At 35.2% G+C, this 20,927-nt stretch overlaps 1 protein-coding gene across 1 annotated transcript in view; it reads right to left on the bottom strand.

The window, feature by feature from the left end:
• The window catches only part of LTN1 (listerin E3 ubiquitin protein ligase 1), an 81,611-nt gene that overhangs the window by 23,534 nt on the left and 37,150 nt on the right, over positions 1 to 20,927 (bottom strand). The window contains 8 exon segments of the mRNA XM_043992978.1: positions 2,190 to 2,318; positions 2,320 to 2,332; positions 2,532 to 2,667; positions 7,759 to 7,839; positions 7,842 to 7,900; positions 12,615 to 12,640; positions 12,642 to 12,719; positions 14,511 to 14,686. Coding sequence (XP_043848913.1) covers positions 2,190 to 2,318; positions 2,320 to 2,332; positions 2,532 to 2,667; positions 7,759 to 7,839; positions 7,842 to 7,900; positions 12,615 to 12,640; positions 12,642 to 12,719; positions 14,511 to 14,686 — 698 coding nt within the window.

A 20,927-nucleotide genomic window follows, 5' to 3' on the forward strand; every position in this document is an offset into this window, starting at 1 on the left:
TGGGCCCTTTTAAAATTTTCTTGTATATATCATAATGTAGAATGGTACAAAACAGAGTACTCTTTAAATTCCACTTCTAACATTTACTAGTTATATAGAAAAACACTGGTATTAACTTCTAAGGTGCCTCAGGCAATTTCAGAGGCTCATCTACTAAGTTAGTCAGAGACAAGCAATGATCTGGAGAGAATTGCTATACTTAAGTTTCATATAATGATGGATTTTCAAATCCTTTGCATATTCATGTATCATCATATACAAAAAGATGTGCTGGGGCCTCTTATATCCTTCTTCTATACTTTTTCTTCAGTAACTCTTAACAGCTCCTCTCAGTAAAATATCACCTCTTATACTGAATGAGTCACAGATCTACATTTTGTAATCTAATCTTTACCCTGAATTTCAGACCCACATCACCAAATACATACTAGATATTTCAAACCAAGATGTTGAATCTCAAATTCAAGGTGTTCAGAGTGTATTCATTCTTTTTCCCCAAATCTAACCCTTCATTCCAAATGTCTGTTTTCTATAAAGGCATTACCACCCTTCCAGGTTCATAACCTCATGCATTATCCTCTATTCTTCATTCCCCCTTGGCAGCAGCCACACCACCCCATTTCAGAAATCAATTTCCAAGTTTTGCCATTTCTCCTCTACAACGTCCTCATATTTAACTGCATCTCTGTTCAGGGCCTTCAACATCACTGACCTAGATATTTCAATGGTGTCCTAACTACTTCACAACCTCAAGGTTCTCCCACGTCCATTCCTACTCCCACTCAGCTAATAAAATTATTTTCTTTAAGATCATATAGATCCATGTAACTCCCCTATCTCAATAAACAATACTGCGTCCCTTAATATCTCTAAGATAAAACATTAAATTCCCGCTAGGCGTTTGGGGGGTGCCTGGAAGGGTTACGAATGGGACTTCCCTATCTTGACCAGGATAGAAGTGCAATGGCCACTCATGGGGCTCTAGATCCCACTGCTGATCTGCAGAGTTTTGAGCTGCTCCAATCTGAACATGGGTCCAGTTCACCCTTATTAGCCAGCCTTGTTGCTTCTCCTAACCCTTTCCCCTGGAGATTCCCACATTTGTGTCAGAGTTAGGACCACTGATCAGCTTAGCTCCACTGCATCTCAGAACTCCTGAGCTCAAACAATCCACCACCTTCAGTATCCTCAGTGCTCCTTAGGTAGTAGCAGAGATTTCAGGTGTGCACCACCAAGCCCAGCACTCTGGCTTTTAAAGCCCTTCATATTCACAATGAGACTCCTACTTTTTCTTTCTAACCTTATCACCAAAGTGGGTTCTATTTATCACACACATTCAATCTTCCCTTTCTGTGTTATTTTATAAGGCCATTCCTCCAGCCTGGAATGTACTTCCTCTTCACCTCCATCTTAAAGTATCCCTCACTTCCTTCAAGACACAGTTTAAGTACCATCTTCTACATAAAGCCTTTTCTGATTTCCCCCATTGCTAGTACTCTCCCTTACTCCTTTGTATTTATTCTGTATTTATTAATAATGATTCTTTTGTTCTTTTTATTTGTACCCCAGCACCTAGCATAGTGCCTATTAAAAACAAGACTAAAACAATAAATACTCATTAATTGGTTGGTTGACCATCACTCATATATTTATATAGGGGACTTGCAATTCCACTTTATGAATCTTCTGGAAGCTGAAAAGTATGATGTGAAAAGGCTCTTGCTTTACAGAACAAAGCTGTAAAGAACTCTCCTCATTGCAGCACTTGAAGATAAGTAAGAATATACATATAATATAATGTTAGAATATGTGGTTTGCTGGCAATTTCTTATCCTTCATTTTATTAACTAATTGACATAACAACTGATGCATAATAGTGAAGGACAAGGCAATATAATGGAAATAACGCTACAAGTGAAACAAGAAGTCCTACATTTTAGTCTTAATAGATTTGTGAATTTTAGAAAGTCATTTAATGACAGTGACCTTGTTTTTTCATTTGTAAATGGGAATAGTACACTTACCTTATAGAACTACTCTGTGCAGATAAAGTGAGATACTGGATGTAAAGGTCTATAAATAACAAACTATTATTTTTACAGGTATGAAATGTTTTGAGTTCCTTCAAAATCATTTTCATAAGAATTAGGAATTAAATGCTTATGTGGAAACAAAGGAAATCATATTACCTCTAACCAAGCCAACATTGAGCACATGATGAAGTCCCAGTCACTATCCACCAGAAGAGATGAAGAATACTTCAGTAATAAGAAAGTAAACGGATTATTCTATATTAAACCACGTAGCTGAGGACTTGTCTTCTTTCAAACTGCTGCACCAAAAACACAAAGGGATTAAAAATATTCTATAACTGGCAAAAAAGTAAAGATAATTCATTCAACCTTGTCATTAGCCTTTTGAGTAATTATCTTTGATTTAAAGTTCTATATACTGTTAGTTTAACAAGCTATTTTAGAAATATACTTTATATATAAAAAAGGACAAAATATAGGATAAGTGCATGACCATACCAACTGAAAAGAAAAATATCTTCATGGTCACTTCTCCATGACATTATAATTTTTAGTATTCCATAGAGTTTCTCTCTACCATCGATGCTTCCCTTTTTCAGACAAGAATTCAAAATGGAAAGATATCCAAAACTTCCTAAAGCAAAAGCCAATGTGAAAATGATATAGCTATTATGTAATAGGACATCTATTCTTTTAAAGGATCAATTTCTTTTTGAATAATTATTACAAGAAATCTAAAGAGCACTTACATAAAGAATCAAACAACTTTTTTGGACTTAGGGATAGGAACAGAAACTCGACTTAAGATTTCACTGATACAAGGAACTCCTAAGTGAGGAAACTCCTACTACCAACTCAGGTCAACACCTTTTCTGTAGCTTAGTCTTGTGTCAGAGGTGGAACTTGAACCCAGTGTTCTGACTTGGAGGTTGGCTCCTGGCTCTCTATTTTCTATATCATGCTAACTCTCAGCTTTAACTTAAAGAAAAAATAAATAAGAAACTATTTAGCCAACCTATCTGCCTTTGGGATTTAGTTTCCTCATCTGTCAAAGTAAGAGGGAAATGTATAAAAATTTTAAAAACATTTCCTCTATTTTCCTCTATCTTCCAAATGTCACTTTCCTTTATATCACCACCTATATGGCAAGCATAAAAAAATGCTTCATGGTAAATTTCTGTGCACATAAATGAAATTCAATTCTTATTACCCAACCTAATAGCTAATCAATAGAAGGAGAAACGCTGAATGGATTGGAACTATCAAGTAAAAAGAAGCACAGTATGTTTTTCTTTTCCTTCCCATCATGTCAACAACAGTTAACAAGGGAAAAAATGGGTTAAGCTTTGAGGATACCGCGTGATACAGTGAGAAATGCCTATAAACTAGCAATCATGAGACCTGTATAATTAGGACTAAAATACAAAGTTCAATGCTCTGAGGAAACAGCATCTACATATCCAAAAAGGAATGATCAAGTTCAAGGTACTGCTAAGTGATTATCTGTAAGAGACAGGGGAATAAATGGTAGTGGTGGTTTGAAAATTCAATACTGATTGGGAAATGTAGGCAGCTATTATGTCAATTAACCTGATATAGGGAATAGAGCTCTGTTGTCTTTTCAGGGCAATGTACAGCACTATATAACAAAAAAGTTCTCAAAAAATTGTCAAGACAGATGACTACTAACTACTTTTGATCATTCATATGGGTACAAATGATCGCTAGTCTTGCAAAGAGGATAGTCTAGTATTAGAGGATTATCAATAACTCAGACATATGCTGGAGTTCTCCTTCTACCAAAAGGAGAGCAGCTGATAATTTCTTCATCTGAATTACTGATAATCTCATCCTTCAGAAGGTAGAGAAACCAATGGGGAGAATTTTCCTTTTGTTTCAACAAAGCTGGGGGAAGGAGGGACTGGGAATGGATGAAAATTTAGAGGGAAAGGTTTCAACTTCCTTCTAGAGCTTGTGATAGAGAAGAAAGCCAGACTGATAATATGCCCTGGATTTTTCAAAAGAGCAGATCTCAAAAGGTTCAGGAGAAGAATATGTAGATTTCTATAGACTAAAATTTTACTGACAAAAGTAACCCAAAAGGAATAGGATGCACTTTAATGAAATTCAGCAAACACAGGAAAAACCTGCAATGAGGAGGTAAAGGCGTATGAAACAACTGATGTAGATGCACAGACATCTCACAAATCAATCTAGATTTTTAAAAGCTATTCATAAACATAAAAGTATGGAATGATACTATATAAATGTCAAGGCAACTAATGTGAGAAATTCAGAGAAGCATGGAAAACTTTGGATGAACAGATAAGCAGAACCAAAAGAACAATAAACACAAGGACTACAACAATGTAAATTAAAAGAATGCTAAAAAGGAAGCTGAAGTGTAAGTAAAAATTATAGGGAAAGAAATAATGAAAATATGCATCCTTCCTTATGGCAGAGAAGTGTGGGACGGAAGAGGGCAAAATACTGAATATATTGTCAGAGGTGGTCACTGTGTCAATCACATTTGCTTAATTTCTTTGGTATAAGAGAAGTAGGTTTTTCTATTTCCCCTTTTAATGGATTAATGTAAATACTACCTTATATTTCTTTACAAATATATATACAGATAGACTTTGCTATATATAGATATACATATACAATATATATGTTGTGTAAAGAAATATTGGAGTATTTTACATAATGCATTAAAGAGGGAAATAGAAAAACCCTCTCATACCAAAAAAATGCATAAAAGAAATTAAGCAAATGCATTTGACACAGTGACCACACCCACCCACATACCCATACCATCACTGTGTCAAATGCTTTTGCTTGATTTATATATAATAAATATATAGTTTATATATACACATATATCTTTAACATACATACATACAACAAAATATATCTCAGAGTATTAAAGTTCTAAATGAACTAAAAGTATCAAGGAAAGCCAAGGACAACAAAAAAATAGTTATGGGGGTTTTGGGGGGGGGCAGGGACAATTATGCTGTTTAAGTGGGGGAAAAGAAGACAAGACAAGATAGAACTACTCAATTATAAATTTACTTCTCTGACAAGGAGAATGACCTTTGAATGATAAAAAGAAGGAAAATGTCTAAGTGAAGATATAATTAAGAGAGAATCTCTTTGCCCTTAACCAATTCAAGTGTCCTGTCCCAGATGAATGATATCCTTAATACTGAAAGAACTGGAAGATGTTATTGCTGAGCCAATGTCAATGATATCTGAAAGATAATAGAGAAAGGAAAGGGCTATGCAGAACTGACTGGAAAGGCCAAATGCACTAGTTCTCTTTCTTTCTTTCTTTCTTTCTTTCTTTCTTTCTTTCTTTCTTTCTTTCTTTCTTTCTTTCTTTCTTCCTTTCTTCCTTTCTTCCTTTCTTCCTTTCTTCCTTCCTTCCTTCCTTCCTTCCTTCCTTCCTTCCTTCCTTCCTTCCTTCCTTCCTTCCTTCCTTCCTTCCTTTCTTTCTTTCTTTCTTTCTTTCTTTCTTTCTTTCTTTCTTTCTTTCTTTCTTTCTTTCTTTCTTTTTTTTTTTTTGCAGGCAATGAGGGTTAAGTGACTTGCCTAGATACATACAGCTAGTAAGTGTCAAGTGTCTGAGGCCAGATTTGTAACTCAGGACCTCCTGAATGTAGGGCAGGTACTTTACCATTGCACCACCTAGCTGCCCCTTAAAATGCACTAGTTTTCAAGAATAGAAAAGAATGTGCAAAGCATATAAAGAATTTCAGTGGAACAAATTTGACAAAGTATTATTAAACAATTTATAGAAAAAGAAAGCAATAATTATAAAAAGCAGCATAACTTCATTAATAATGTCATAACTTACCAACATTTCCTTTTCCAATTATTGTTTTCCAATGGGTAAGACTTGGGAATAAGAATGTGGGTAGGGAAAAAAAGGGGCCATTGGGGATTTTTTCTTTAAAGAAAAAAATAAATAACAGAAAGAAGATGAAAAAGAAGCAAGCTGAACATGAAACCTACAGATTAAACTCATATACTTAAAAGAGCAAGATGTACTTAATAGCAATCTGCAATTTTATGGACAATACTATTTTCTGCTCTACTATGTATATGGAAATACCCATTTTTTTTGGTGCCTGCCAAGCTAGAATAAGTCAGAACAAGTTAGGCAGTTTAAATCAGAATTAAAAAAAAAAAACAAAACCTGACAGGACAACTCTAGTAGAATGCCCCAGGAATCTATAGAACATTAGGCTGAACAGAACAGAACAAAACATAATAGGAATAGATCAAAGTCTTTCAAGTGGATTTAAAAAAAAAAATCAGCTTCAAGAGTACAATATGGGGGGCAGCTAGGTGGCACAGTAGATAAAGAACTGGCCTTGGATTCAGGAGGACCTGAGTTCAAATCCAGCCTCAGACACTTGACACAGCTAGCTGTGTGACCCTGGGCAAGTCACTTAACCCTCATTGCCCTGCAAAAACAAAAAAACAAACAAGAGCATAATATGGGAGGTGCATGATCAGATAAACAGCAGATTGTCTGAAAAAATCTGGTGGAATATAAGCTCAATGAGTTAAGAGTGTAAATATGGAAGCCAAAAAAAAAAACTAGTGTGAAATTGGGCTACATTAAGAGAAGCAAAACTTCTAGAAATAAGGAGATAAGAGGTTTGCTTGTAACTCTGCACTGGTCAGAACACACCAAGAATACTGTGTTTGGTTCTAAGAACACCAGTTAATGGAGGATTTCTCAACTGGAAAACATACACAAGAAAACAACAGTGAAAAAGGGACTCATTAATACCTTATGAGGATTTACAGTATAGGGAATATTTAACTTAGAGAAAGAAGATTGAAGAAGACAAAGCTAGCTATTTCACAGAACCATAAGCAATGAGCAGAAATTGCAGAGGCAAACTTAGTTTTGATCTTAAGACAAAAATGTCTTCACAATTAAAGCTATCCATAAGTGGAATGGTATGATGTAGCAAGTAGTAGGATCCCATTCATTAGAAGTCTACAAATAAAGTTTGAAATGACTAGCTGCTGCATGTGCTACAGTGGAGAATTTTTGGCTCTGAGTAGAACCGGAGAGAATCACTGGAAATCCTTCCAACTGTGAAATTTTGTGATTTTGTCATGTGGGTTCTCAAAGTCACTGAACTCTTTGGGTTTTCTCATCTATAAAATCAGAGGATCAAGAGATAAACATAGGGAACCTCCAAGCTCTACAATATATTAGACAAGGTATTTATTATACGGGGTGGGCCAAAAGTCACATATATTTAATAACTCCTTTATTTTTTTATTTAATTTACAATACCATAGCATCATATATAGTATCTATAGGAAATGAATTTATTTATGTGTGAAAAATCAATTTCATAAATGGTGAAAAAGAAGAAAAAATTATTTTCAAAAAGTTATTAAAACATCAAACCCCTTTTGTGATTTTTGCCCACCCTGTATGTTCATAAACAAAGGACTGGAATAAGGGTCCCCTGTGGCTATAAGCCTTCCTTATGATGGTATAAAAGCAGAGGCACGACTGTACAACAGGAATAGTGACAAATGATCATCTTTGAGCAACATACTGTGCCCTGTTATTTGCACATCATGTCTTCTACTTGTAATTTTTAATTATAAAAATAAATATTACCTCCCACCATAACTACCCAATGGAGTACAGATAAAACATGGAAATAGTTTTTTAAAAGTAACTTACCATCAATGTTACAAAGATCTTTCTTTGTGCATGTCAAAAGTCTAGCTGTACATTGGTTAACTAGTTCTTCCTTATCTTCTAAGGCAAAAATGGAGAGAGACTCTGAACAGTATGCAAACTACCTTCTGTTACTGGAAAGAACCTGTCCACAAGAGGGAAAAAGATATAATAGAAGGATTATTAGAATAACACTTCTACTGTACATTTGTATAGTTAATTCAGAAAAATCCCAATATCCATTCCTCTTATTTAGGCTATTCAACTCAAATCATATAATTCATCAAGAGAGATGCAACAAAAGTCTGGCCAAATACAATGGTCAATGCGAATACTACACTGTCAAAGCTAAAGGATATATTCTTCTTTATTACTGACAATCAGCTGTTTTTCTTTTGTTTGTGCTTTCAATAGTGGTCTCCCTATCTTACTGACACCCTAACTAGAGTAACCCACTTATGTATTAGTTCCTCTTATGAATTATGGATTTTTTCCTTTTTTTTTGTGGGGCAATAAGGGTTAAGTGACTTGCCCAGGGTCATACAGCTAGTAAGTGTCAAGTGTCTGAGGCCGGATTTGAACTCAGGTCTTCCTGAATCCAGGACTTCTGCTTTATCCACTGTGCCACCTAGCTGCCCTGAATTTTATTTTGTATTATAATTATTTGTAAATCTGTCTGATTCCTATCTCTAAAACATTTTCAACTTCTTGGGGTCAGGGACCTTGATTTTTAAAAATTTTAGAGCTACATTTGTATTCATACATACAGTAGAAAACAATCCCCTACAGAAGACATTCCTTGAAAAACAGTTAATACTGATCAGCATGGAGATTTGACCAGCTGTTTCCAAGCCAGGCCAGTTCACCCCTCTTTTGGCAGCCTGATGTCTCCCATTCCTGGGGTATAAAACACTGATGTTTTAGTTGTGTTAGTGTGGCTTCCCTATAAACATAATCCATTGAATCTCACAACTCCTGAGCTCACTGGCCTCACACTTCTGGGTAACAGTTTCCCTCACCACACTAGGCATGAATTGATGGCTTTCATGAGAAATCAAAGAGGAAGTAAAAATCATTTACAAGTAGGGGAGGAGAGGAAAGGGAGGAAGGGTTCTTAAAAAGGTCTTTCATTTGGTCTTGAACAAAAAGTTTAGATTTTAACTGTGGAAATATGGGAAACATGTTGATAATACCAGGCATTTAGAATGACTTGGGAAGGTATGGAGGTATAAAAAGCCTCAGACATGTTCAGAGAACAAAGAGTAATTTGGTTGGCTGAAAAAAAAAAAAAAGGTATAGGATAGGCTAATCAAAGATAACACCAAACGTGAAGTATCCTGAAGATGAAAATAAGGAGTTTTTAATTTATTCAATAGACACTGAAGGTTTCTAAGCAAGAATGACATGATCAAAAAAAAAAAAGACATGGTCAAAGCTCTACTTTAGGAACTCTGACTTGATATTGTTGTACAGGAAGACTGAAGATTTTATAATGTTCTATAGGATTACTTGAACAGCAAGAACTTGGGAGATGAAGAAATCATTTAGTTACTGTAATACACTGTGCAAGAGGCAATAGAGGTGTCCTGTAGCCCAATTCCAGCCTACCACCTGTTTTGTATAGCTCCTGACCTAAAAATAGTTTTTAACAGTAAAAATAAAGTTTGACTGTTTAACTGTATTTTTTTTGGGGGGGGGGCAATGAGAAGCCAAGTGACTTGCCCAATTTCATCATGCACATTTCATGCCCCTCACTTTTATTTATTTATTTTTTTTAGTGGGGCAATTGGGGTTAAATGACTCGCCCGGGTCACACAGCTAGTAAGTGTCAAGTGTCTGAGGCCAGACATGAACCCAGATCCTCGTGAATCCAGGGCCAGCGCTCCATCCACTGCACACCTAACTGCCCCCTGTTTCATTGTATTTTAAAATGTAAAAGCCAACCGTTGCTCACTCATATGGGGTAGTCCTAAAGCAATAGTGTGTTGATTCCTGACCTAAACTATGACCAGTAGCAATGAGAATATAAAGTAGGTGATAGCCTTAGAACTGTTATAGAATTATAATCACAGAACTTGACAAATGATGAACTATCCACATGGAATTTTCTAGTAGGGCAGTTCAGAGTGTGAGTCTGAGCTTGGGAAAAAGTAAGTCATTCACTAAATAAACTAAATAACTAAAGCCAGCGAATTGATATCATTACTATAGAGAATTTTTTAAAAATCAATAATAGATCCTAGAAAGTATATGCACTATGGAGGCAGGAGAAAAAGGAGAAATAGCACTCAGGAGAAATTAGGAAAGAAACAGATGAGTTCACTGTTGTGGAAGCCAAGAGACATAATTAAGTAGGAAGATGTATGGTTACTGCAACACTACAGAGATGTAGAGGATTACAACTGCAAAAAGATAACAGAAGTCAACAATTAAGTGACTAATAGCCTTAACAAAAAAAATACCAAATATATGGTGTCATGAGATCAAATCATAAAAGATGGATTAAGTAATAACGGCATTAAGAGAATGGTAGGTGGGGGCAGCTAGGTGGCGCAGTGGATAAAGCACTGGCCCTGGATTCAGGAGTACTTGAGTTCAAATCCGGCCTCAGATACTTGACACTTACTAGCTGTGTGACCCTGGGCAAGTCACTTAACCCCCATTGCCCTGAAAAAAAAAAGACAAAAAAAAAAAAAGAGAGAGAAAGGGTAGGAAGTAATGTAAAAATCAAATGGCTCTGTTTTAATATGTTTAGTAGTTGATGAAAGAGGCAAGACAGAAGGTTGTAATGAAGTTTTACAGCAGGGAAAGGTTCAGGAAACATCTTTACAGACAAAAGAGAAGTTGCTAGTAGAGAGGGACAATTCAGACACAACAAGGGAAAGGGATTCATATATTTATTTTATTTTTGGGGGGTGAGGCAATTGGGGTTAAGTGACTTGCCCAGGTCACACAGCTAGTAAGTCCGGATTTGAACTCAGGTCCTACTGACTCCAGGGCCAGTGCTCTATCCACTGCGCTACCTAGCTGCCCTGGAAAGGGATTAATATTAATAACAGAGCAAGATCAGAGGAGAAAAAAATGGGATCAAAAAACCAGATAGAATTCACCTTAACAAGGATTATCTCCTCTGAGATAGTAAGGAAGAAAGAAAATAGAGGGAAAATACAAATTCTGAGTTGGGGGAACTTAAAGCAGCACTTAGAAGTGGTGATGAGGACTAAGATATGGCCATATGATTGTTGGCAGTAAAGTTGTAACAGAAGTGATGGTCGGGGCAGTTAGGTGACGCAGTGGATAGAGCACCAGCCCTGGAGTCAGGAGTACCTGAGTTCAAATCCGACCTCAGACACTTAACATTTACTAGCTGTGTGACCCGCGCGAGTCATTTAACCCCAATTGCCTCACAAAAAAAAAAAAATAAATAAAAAGTGAGGGGCATGGAATGTGCATGATGAAATTGAGGAGAATCAGACTGGGAGGTTCGTAGAGCAAAGAAGTGAGTTAAGAAGAGAAAAGCTACAGGAATACTGTGAGCTTGGTACTTCAGTACTAACGGAAGTCCTTAGATGGCTGCAATTAGGATAGGGTAGCATATGAGACAGTGCGGACTTGAAAAACAAATGGTTCTTGAGTGACAGGGCAAAAGCAATATCTGGAAGGAGTGTGAGAAGTACGCTTATCATTTTTCCTCTCTCTTTGAATTGAAGGACAGAGTAACCTTCATTGGAAAGGGTTTCAAGAAAAGAAAAATGTGTCATCAAGTGAAATCTAAGTTTTAATCAAAAGCAGGATTTGGAAAGACTAACTAAGGAAAGGGTCAATAATGGACATTATTAACTGAAAAAACTGATAGTATACTATACTGAAACTAGAAAAAGTATTTCTTTAAATAATTGTAGTAGTAATAATAATAATACCAATCAGGGGCTTCAACATGTACAGAAAAAAAGTTTAACAATTAGTGCATGACTAAAGCAAAATATACAAAGTTCTCTAGAAATAGTTTGAAAAGGGGAGAATACTTGCAATTGAGGCAAACAGAGAAAGGAGGTAGTGGTGATCTTTCCAAAACACTACACAGCTTCTTTGATATGATTTGCTCTTCAGTATTTCAACTTTTGATTTCATTACATCTCTTGGTATATAACTAGAAATACTTTCAATTAAGAGTTTAATTCAATTATTAAAAAGCCACTTGGATACTATTGCCAAGGTAGTTCTAAACATTTGTTGCCTAACTTTCTTAAACAGCTCTGAGGAACTGGTTTATTTAATACAATGTTCTTTTTTTTAAGAGCAAAGCATAATGAAGATCTGCTTCTACTACTTTAACAAACCAAAGAAAAGTTCATTTGCCCTACCTTTAAAAAATTAGTAACTTCAAGACAAAAACTGAGGGGGAGTTTTGGTTCAAAGTAAGAGAACAGACTTTTGAAATGCACTGTTTAGACAAGCACAAAGTGATGCCAAAACCAAATAGTCACTTTCTCAAATAGAATTCAGTTTAAAAGCACTTGAGGAAAAAAAAGAGTATCCTTTACAAAAATGCTAAAATTGGGGGCAGCTAGGTGGCACAGTGGATAGAGCACCGGCCTGGGAGTCAGGAGTACCTGAGTTCAAATCCAGCCTCAGACACTTAACACTTACTAGCTTGTGTGACCCTGGGCAAGTCACTTAACCCCAATTGCCTCACTAAAAAAAAACAAACAAAAAAACCAAAAATGCTAAAATTTTAAAAATACAACTGGTCTTTTCCTAAAACTACATAAGTTCATTAGTTCATTTCAGTCAAAGGTACAGTCAAAGGGTAATGTGATTGCCAAAGAGAAATTATAAATTATGATCAATTAAAATACCCTTCTGTAGTCCTATAAAGCTGTTTAAACTTCATCAGGTAAAATGTTCTTAGAATGCAACAGTTTAGACATAGTTAGAGCCCAAAGTGCACCAGTGTCTCTGACCTAAAAGAAAACAGAAGGAAATTATAAGAAAATATGTTATCTAAAATTTATTACTGGTTTTAAAAACTGGCTATAAGGGCCACCTTTGTGAAATATTATGTCTCTTTCAAAATGCAAATAAAACAACTCTGACCCCTCACATGCTTTAACTTGGCAAAGAAAGAAAAAGTCTGTGCTAAAGAGGTTGTGAGAAGGTTGGCACACAAATTCATTGCTAATAGAGGTATAAAAGATACTAACCAACTAGAGAAAGGTCGCATATTTACCAAAATATCCACAACAGTAATATTTTTAAAAGCAAAAAGCTGCTGGGCTAGGAGTAAAGAGCTCTGAGTTCTAGTTCTGATTCTGATATTTATCAAATGTGACCTCAAGCAAATGCCATGGCTTCAGTTTCCTCTTCTGCCAAATGAAGGGATTACCTTAAACCAGGTGTTCTCAACTTGGGGTTCATGAACTTTATTTTTATTTATTATCTTTTAAAAATTTTTTTGCAGGGCAATGAGGGTTAAGTGACTTGCCCAGGGTCACACAGCTAGTAAGTGTCAAGTGTCTGAGGCTAGATTTGAACTCAAGTCCTGCTGAATTCAGGGCTGGTGCTTTATCCACTGTGCCACCTAGCTGCCCCAGGTTCATGAACTTTAAAAAGTAGGTTGATTAATGTATTTCAATACAATTTGTGTTTGTGTCCTTTTAAAAAAAAAAAAGGCAAAAAGCAAGAAACAAAGTGTGTGCTCAACAACTGATGAAGAATGGCATAACTACATGTAATATATGAAAGTAATGACAATACAGGAAAAACAGTACAAATTAATGCATAACCAGCAAACAATACACACAATAATAACAATAATTTAAATGAATACTAGAAGACAATAACATTCAGGTTAAAGGTAACAATGTTGGTTTCAAATGCATAAAGATAGATCCTTCCTTTTGTTAACAAATACTAAATGACAAAAACAAAATTATTTGAAATATTTAAGCTGTATTAGTTTTGTTTTGTTTCTTATGAGAAGGTACTGTGGTAGGGAGGGTTTGTTTACATACAAAGTGGGAATAACCAAATATGTCAATTAAATGGGTTTTTTTGAGGTTTCCAGAGAGGGTATCTAATTACCCTACATCTGCATTTCTGTCTATTTCTCCATTGCCACAGCCAAAAGTATTTCCTTAAGCTTCTGGTGTCCTCATTAGTAAACTACTCCTACTGTTTATAACAGCTAACACTCTAAATTCCAAAAAGGATCTAAAACTTCCAAGTGCTATAGGAAGTAGTAAAATGGAAGTTAAAGGTTATGCCTAAGGATACATTTACTATGCAGGTGGCCATCAATTAAGGAATGACTAAACAAACTGTGATACAGGAAAACAATGAAATATTATTTTTCCGTAAGAATAAAGATATAGATTGGGAGAAATCTGGGGAGTATTTTAAAAGGAAAAAAACTGTGACTAAAATAAATATACATATGCATACACATATATAATCTCACTTCCAAGATTTACAAAAAGCTTCATATATAATTTATGATTTTTCTAAATAACACTGAATTAGGCAATGGAAATCTTATTATCCTAATTTTTAGTAAGTGACTTCCCAGAGTTATAGAGCTAGGATTGACTAGTGAAAATTCACATTTTTCTACCTACACTGAAGTATTATCTTCAACACAGTTACTACCAATCTCCAAGTAGAAAAATGTACATCAGTTTTCTTGGTGAAAAAGGCAACAAGATGAAATCACCTCCACATCTCCTAACAGCCTACATCATAAAGAAGCAAGGAACTAAAATGGCTTCTTACCTCATAAATATGAATTGAAGCAGTCCAGGTATCTTGTTTACTACACATAAATTGTCATAAGTAATACCCATTCCTTGAAGCATCTCTTGAAATTCAACTAGCATGCTATATGGATTTTCTAATTCTTCACACCACTGCAATGAATAGAGCAATTCTGCAACTAATGAAAAGGATGAGATCAGACTAAAATATGTACCATGCATGAACACTGCAACCATTTCCATTTGCCCAATCTCACTTCCCAACACTGAGTCTTCTGGCTACTCCTATCAAATATCATAAGGACCACATGCAGTGCAAATACAGACCAAGGATAAGTTCAAATGGATATCTCAGAACTATGGATTCAAAGATAAAGTCTTATTTTTGTGTTTGGAGAAGTCCACTCAATAAGCAAAGAATGAGTGCTAGGTACTTCTCCTTGCCCTGACTTTTTTACTTTGAATAATTAGCAATCTGTACCACCTATGTTTCACCTTTTTTTTTTTTTTGCAGGGCAATGAGGGTTAAGTCATTTGCCCAGAGTCACACAGCTAGTAAGTGTCAAGTGTCTGAGGCCAGATTTGAACTCAGGTCCTCCTGAATCCAGGGCTGGTGCTTTATCCACCGTACCATCTGGCTGCCACTCAACTTCTTATTCTTTACACAATACATGCTTACTCTCCTCTCAGTATCCTCAAAGTTATATGGAAAAAAGAATTTTTTTAAATTTAATTTTTTTTGATACACTTTAAGTTCCAAATTATATCCCTCCCTCTTTCAACACTCCACCCCCAACTAAAGAAGGCCACCACTGAACACATTTTAATATCTATCTATATGTAAAAATCATACTATGCATACTTCTATTTATCACTTTTCTCCAGAGGTGAATAGAATCTTCCTTCATAGGTCCTTGGTAGTTGATCTGAATATTTATAATACTAAGAATAGCTCAATCACAATTATTGTTCACACAATATTGTTATTGTATATAATGTTCTCTTGTTTCTGCTCATTTCACATCATTATTTCATGCAAGTCTTTCCATGTTTCTCTAAAATCAATCTACATATCATTTCATACAGACACAGCAGTATTCCATCACAATTGTATACAACTTGTTTAACCATTCCCCAATAAATGGACATCCCACAAAGAGAGCTGCTATAAATATAACAATCCAGGCCAATTCCAAAAGACTCATGATGGAAAATAATCCCCACATCCAGAAAAATAACTATGGAATCTGACTGCAGGTCTAAGCATACTATTTTCACTTTATTTGTTGTTTTTTTGTTTATTCTTTTATGTGGTTTTTCCCTTTTGTTTTGATTCTTCTATCATAACACAACTAATGTGGAAATATGTTTACATGATTACACATACATAACCTATATCAGATTGCTTGCTGTGTTGGGGAGGGGGGGCGGGAGGAAGAAAAATCTGGAACTCAAAAATCTTATAACAATGAATGGTGAAAACTATCTTATATGTAACTGGGGGGAAAAGATACTATTTAAAAGATAACATGTAAAAAAAGGAGATAGAGAACTGCTATAATTATTTAGAACAAAGGTTCTTTTTTCCTGGATCACAAACTTAATAGTGCTACTACTGGGTCAAAGGATATATATAAAGTTTTATAACTCTTTGGGCATAATTCCAGATTGCTCTCCAAAATGGTCTCATAGGTCCACCAAGAGTGTATTAGTGTCACAATTTTTCCACATCTTCTCCAACATTTGTCATCTTCACCTTCTATGAATTTTAGCCAATCTGACAGGTGAGATCATATCTCAAAGTTGTTTTAATTTATATTTCTCTAGTCAATAGTAATTTAGAACATTTTTTCATGTAACTATAGATAGCTTTGAATTCTTCATCCAAAAACTGCCTCTTGATATCCTTTGACCACTTATAAGTCAGAGAATGACTCTTTTTTTTTTTTTTGGCAGGGCAATGGGGGTTAAGTGACTTGCCCAGGGTCACACAGCCAGTGTCAAGTGTCTGAAGCCAGATTTGAACTCAGGAACTCCTGAATCCAGGGCTGGTGCTTTATCCACTGCACCACCTAGTTGCCCCAGAGAATGACTCATTTTTATAAAGTGGACAAATTTCTCTATATATTAGATATGAGACCTTTATCCAAGAAACCATCTATAAAAATTTTTCACCAATTTTCCTTCTAATTTTATCTTGAGACAGGTAAAACTAAATGTGTGGGGTCACCTCACCTGTCCTCTGTGTGAGGAAAGCTAGCTAGGATTTACTTATAAATTAGAAGCTTCAGCTACAGTTTAGGCATTAGCATTTAGTAAAGTATATCAGAGGTTAGCAAAGAGAGAATAGGTGTCTCCGAAAGAATAGGAAAACCTATCTACCCTAGAGGAGAGATCAGAGTTCAACCTGGCCTGGTTCTTCTACCACGATGAGGTTCCAACCACCAACTAACAAAATGAACATCCTTACACACTGCTTCAAGCTGATTGGTTGAGGGTGGTCTCATGTTGATGTGAGGTAACTTCCCGACACTGAATCAACCTTAGAAAGGTCCCCCCATGTTCTCTCAGCAAGGGTCCCCTGGTAATACTATTCTCACAGTCTATATTAGTTTTATTTATATAAAATGTTTTTAATTTAATACAATCAAAATTATCCACTTTAAATCTCAGAATGCTATCTTCTCTTGTTTATTCATAAATTCTTCTATCCATAAATCAGATCAGTAATGTGTTCCATGTTCTTCTAATTTACTTATAACATATTTCCCTTTGTATCTCAGTTATGAATTTATTTTGACCTTATCTTGATAAATGGTGCCAGATATCAGTCTATACCCACTTTCTGTTAGACTGCTTTGCAGTTTTCCCCAACAACTTTGTTTTCCAAATACTGAATTTTTATCCCCAAGCTTAAATCTTTACATTTGTCAAACACTAAAATCATTTACTACTGTGTATTGTACATCTATTCTTTTCCACTGATCTACCTTTCTATTTGTTAGCCAGTAGCAGATAATTTTGATAATTACAACCTTATAGTACAGCTTAAAATCTGATACCGTGGGAGCAACTAGATGGCACAGTGGATAAAGCACCGGCCCTGGATTTAAGAGGACCTGAGTTCAAATCTGACCTCAGACACTTGAAACTTACTAGCTGTGTGGCCCTAGGCAAGTCACTTAACCCTCATTGCCCCACACAAAAAAATAACAAAAACAAAATAAAATCTGGTACTGCTAAACCTCTTCCTTTACATATTTCCCCATTGATTCCTTTTAAATTCTTGACTTTTTATTCTTCCAAATGAATTATTTTTTTCTAGTTCAATGAAATAATTTTTTGATAATTTAATTAGAATGGCACTGAATAAGTAGATTAGTTTAGGTAGAATTGTCATTTTTATTATATTGGCTCTGTCCATGCATGAATGATTAATATTTCTCCAATGATTTAAAATCTGACTTTATTTATACAAAGTATTTTATAATTATGTTCATGTAGTTCCTAGGTTTGTCTTTGTAGGTATACTCCAAGGTATTTTATGTTGTCTATGTGGCTTTTTTTAATGGGTTATCTTACTATCTCTACTTGCAGCATTTTCTTGGTGATTATAGAAATGCTGATGATTTGGGGGGGAGGGTTATATCCTATAACTTTGCTAAAATTGTTACAATTACTTTTTAGTTGACTATTTGGGAGATTCCAAGTATATCATAATATTAACTGCAAAAAGAGGTTGTTTTATTAAACAATTATCCATTCTGATTCCTTCAATGTCCTTTTCTTTTCTTATTGTTATTGCTAGCATTTCTAATAAAATTATGAATTATACTGGTGATAATGGGAATCATTGTTTCATTCCTGATTTTATTGGGAAAGCTTCTAGCTTATCCCCATTTCAAAAGTAATGCTTGCTGGTGGTTTTAGACACATGATTCTTATCATTTTAAGGAAAAAAATCTATTTACACCTATACTTTCAAGTGTTTTAATTGGAATAGTGTTGTATTTGTCAAAAAGCTTTTCCTCATCTATTGATATAATCATGATTTTTCTTACTTTTGTTATTGATGTAATCAATTATGTTACATCTTATGTTAAGGCATTCCTGTTATAAACCCCACTTGGTCACAATGTAAAATCTTTGTGATATTTTGTTGTAGTCTCCTAGCAAGTATTTTATTTAAGATTTTTGTATCCATATTCATTATAATCTTCTTTCTCCATTTTTGCTCTTAATAGTTTAGGTATCAATACTATATCTGTTTCAAAAAAGGGGTCTGGGGGCAGCTAGGTGGTGCAGTGGATAAAGCACCAGCCCCAGATTCAGGAGTAACTGAGTTCAAATCCAGCCTCAGACACTTGACACTTACTAGCTGTGTGACCCTGGGCAAGTCACTTAACCCCCATTGCCCCGCCCCCCCCAATCTGGTAGGATTCCTTTTTTGCCTATTATTCCAGATAATTTATTTAATATTGGAATTAGCTGATCTTTAAGAATTCTTGTGAATTCATCTGCTCCTGATGCTTTTTTTTTTTTTAGGATACTCATTTCTGGCCTGTTTAATTTCTTTTTCTAAAATAGATTATTTAGAAATTCTATTTACTCTGCTGTTAATGTAGGCAGTTTATATTCTTGTAGTTATTCTTCCTTCTCATTTAAATTGTTAAATTTACTGCCATAAAATGGGGCAAAATAACTCCCAATAATTGCGTTGATTTCATCTTCATTAGTTATTTTGACCCTTTTAATTTTTGATACTGGTTATTTCTTCTTTCTTCTTCTTTTTTTCCTCTTCTTCTCCCCCCCCCCCTCTCTTTTTTTTTTTTTTGCAGAGCAATGGGGGTTAAGTGACTTTCCCAGAGTCACACAGCTAGTAAGTGTCAAGTGTCTGAGGCCGGATTTGAACTCAAGTACTCCTGAATCTGGGGCCGGTGCTTTATCCACTGCGCCACCTAGCTGCCCCCATCTCCTCTGTCTTTTTAATAATAAACATTTTAATTTAAAGTTTTGAGTTCCAAATTCTATCCTTCCTTCCCTCCCTCCCCTCTCCCCTTCTTGAGAATCAGGTATAGGTTATACATGTGCAACTATTAGTCATTGTATATAAGAAAACTTGAATAAAAAAATGAAAGAAAATGAAATATTGCATGCTTCAGTCTGTGTTCAATCAATATCAATTCTTTCTTTGGAGGTAGATAATATGCTGAGCATAGTTAAGTCATTCACAGTTCATCAAACAATATTGCTATCATTGTGCAAAACATTCTTCTGGTCTGCTCACTCACTATATATCAGTTCATACAAATCTTTCCAGGTCTTTCTGAAATCATCCCGCTTGTCATTTTTTATAGTGCAATAATATTCCATCACAACCATATGACACAGCTTGTTTAGCCTTTCCCCAATGGATAGGCATTCCTTTGATTTCCAATTCTTGGCCCCCACAAAAAGAGCTGCTATAAATATTTTTGTACAAACGGGTCTTTTTCTCTTTTTTGGAATGTCTTTGGGATATAACCTAGCAGTGATATTGCTGGATCAAAGGGTATGCACAGTTTTATAGCTCTTTGGGCATACTTTCAAATTGCTCTCCAAAATTGTTGGATCCATTCACAACTCCACAAAGAGTGGATTAGCATTTGTTTTCCATCATTAAGCTTTTTTTCTTACAGATGAATTTTGTTATTTTTTCTAGATCTAGAAAATGTTTTTTTGATAGTTTGGGTTGATGTGGCACTAAATAAATAAATTAACTTAGGCAGGGCTGTCATTTTTATTATATTGGCTCAGTCTACCCATGAGCAATTATATTTTTCCAATTGTTTAAATCTAACTTTATTGGTGTGAAAAATGTTTTATAGTTCTGTTCATATGGATCCTGGGTTTGTCATGGCAGGTAGAGCTCAGTTTTTTTGGGGTTTTTTTGGGTGAGGCAATTGGGGTTAAGTGACTTGCCCAGGGTCACACGGCTAGTAAGTATTAAGTGTCTGAGGCCGGATATGAACTCAGGTCCTCCTGAATCCAGGGCCAGTGCTCTATCCACTGCACCACCTAGCTACCCCCTAGAGCTCACTTTTTAAATAATATTAACCAATATTTTATTGTTGGTGTTTTTTTTCATAAAACCAACTCCTAGTTGTATTTATTAATTCAATGGTTTCCTTACATTCAATTTTATTATTCTCACCTTTAATTTTTTAGGATTTCCAATTTGGTATTTAATTGGGGGGAGGGAAGTTTTGTTCTTCTAGTTTTTAAAATGCATAGCCAATTCATTAGCCTGCTCTTTCTCTATCTTACTGACATAAGAATCTAGAAATATAAATTCTCCTGATTATTGCTTTTGCTGCATCCTTTGAGTTTTGGTAGATTGTCTGATTATTATCATTCTCTTTAATAAAATTATGTTTTGTT

This window comes from Dromiciops gliroides, chromosome 3, assembly GCF_019393635.1.
Source record: "Dromiciops gliroides isolate mDroGli1 chromosome 3, mDroGli1.pri, whole genome shotgun sequence".
NCBI lineage: Eukaryota > Metazoa > Chordata > Mammalia > Microbiotheria > Microbiotheriidae > Dromiciops > Dromiciops gliroides.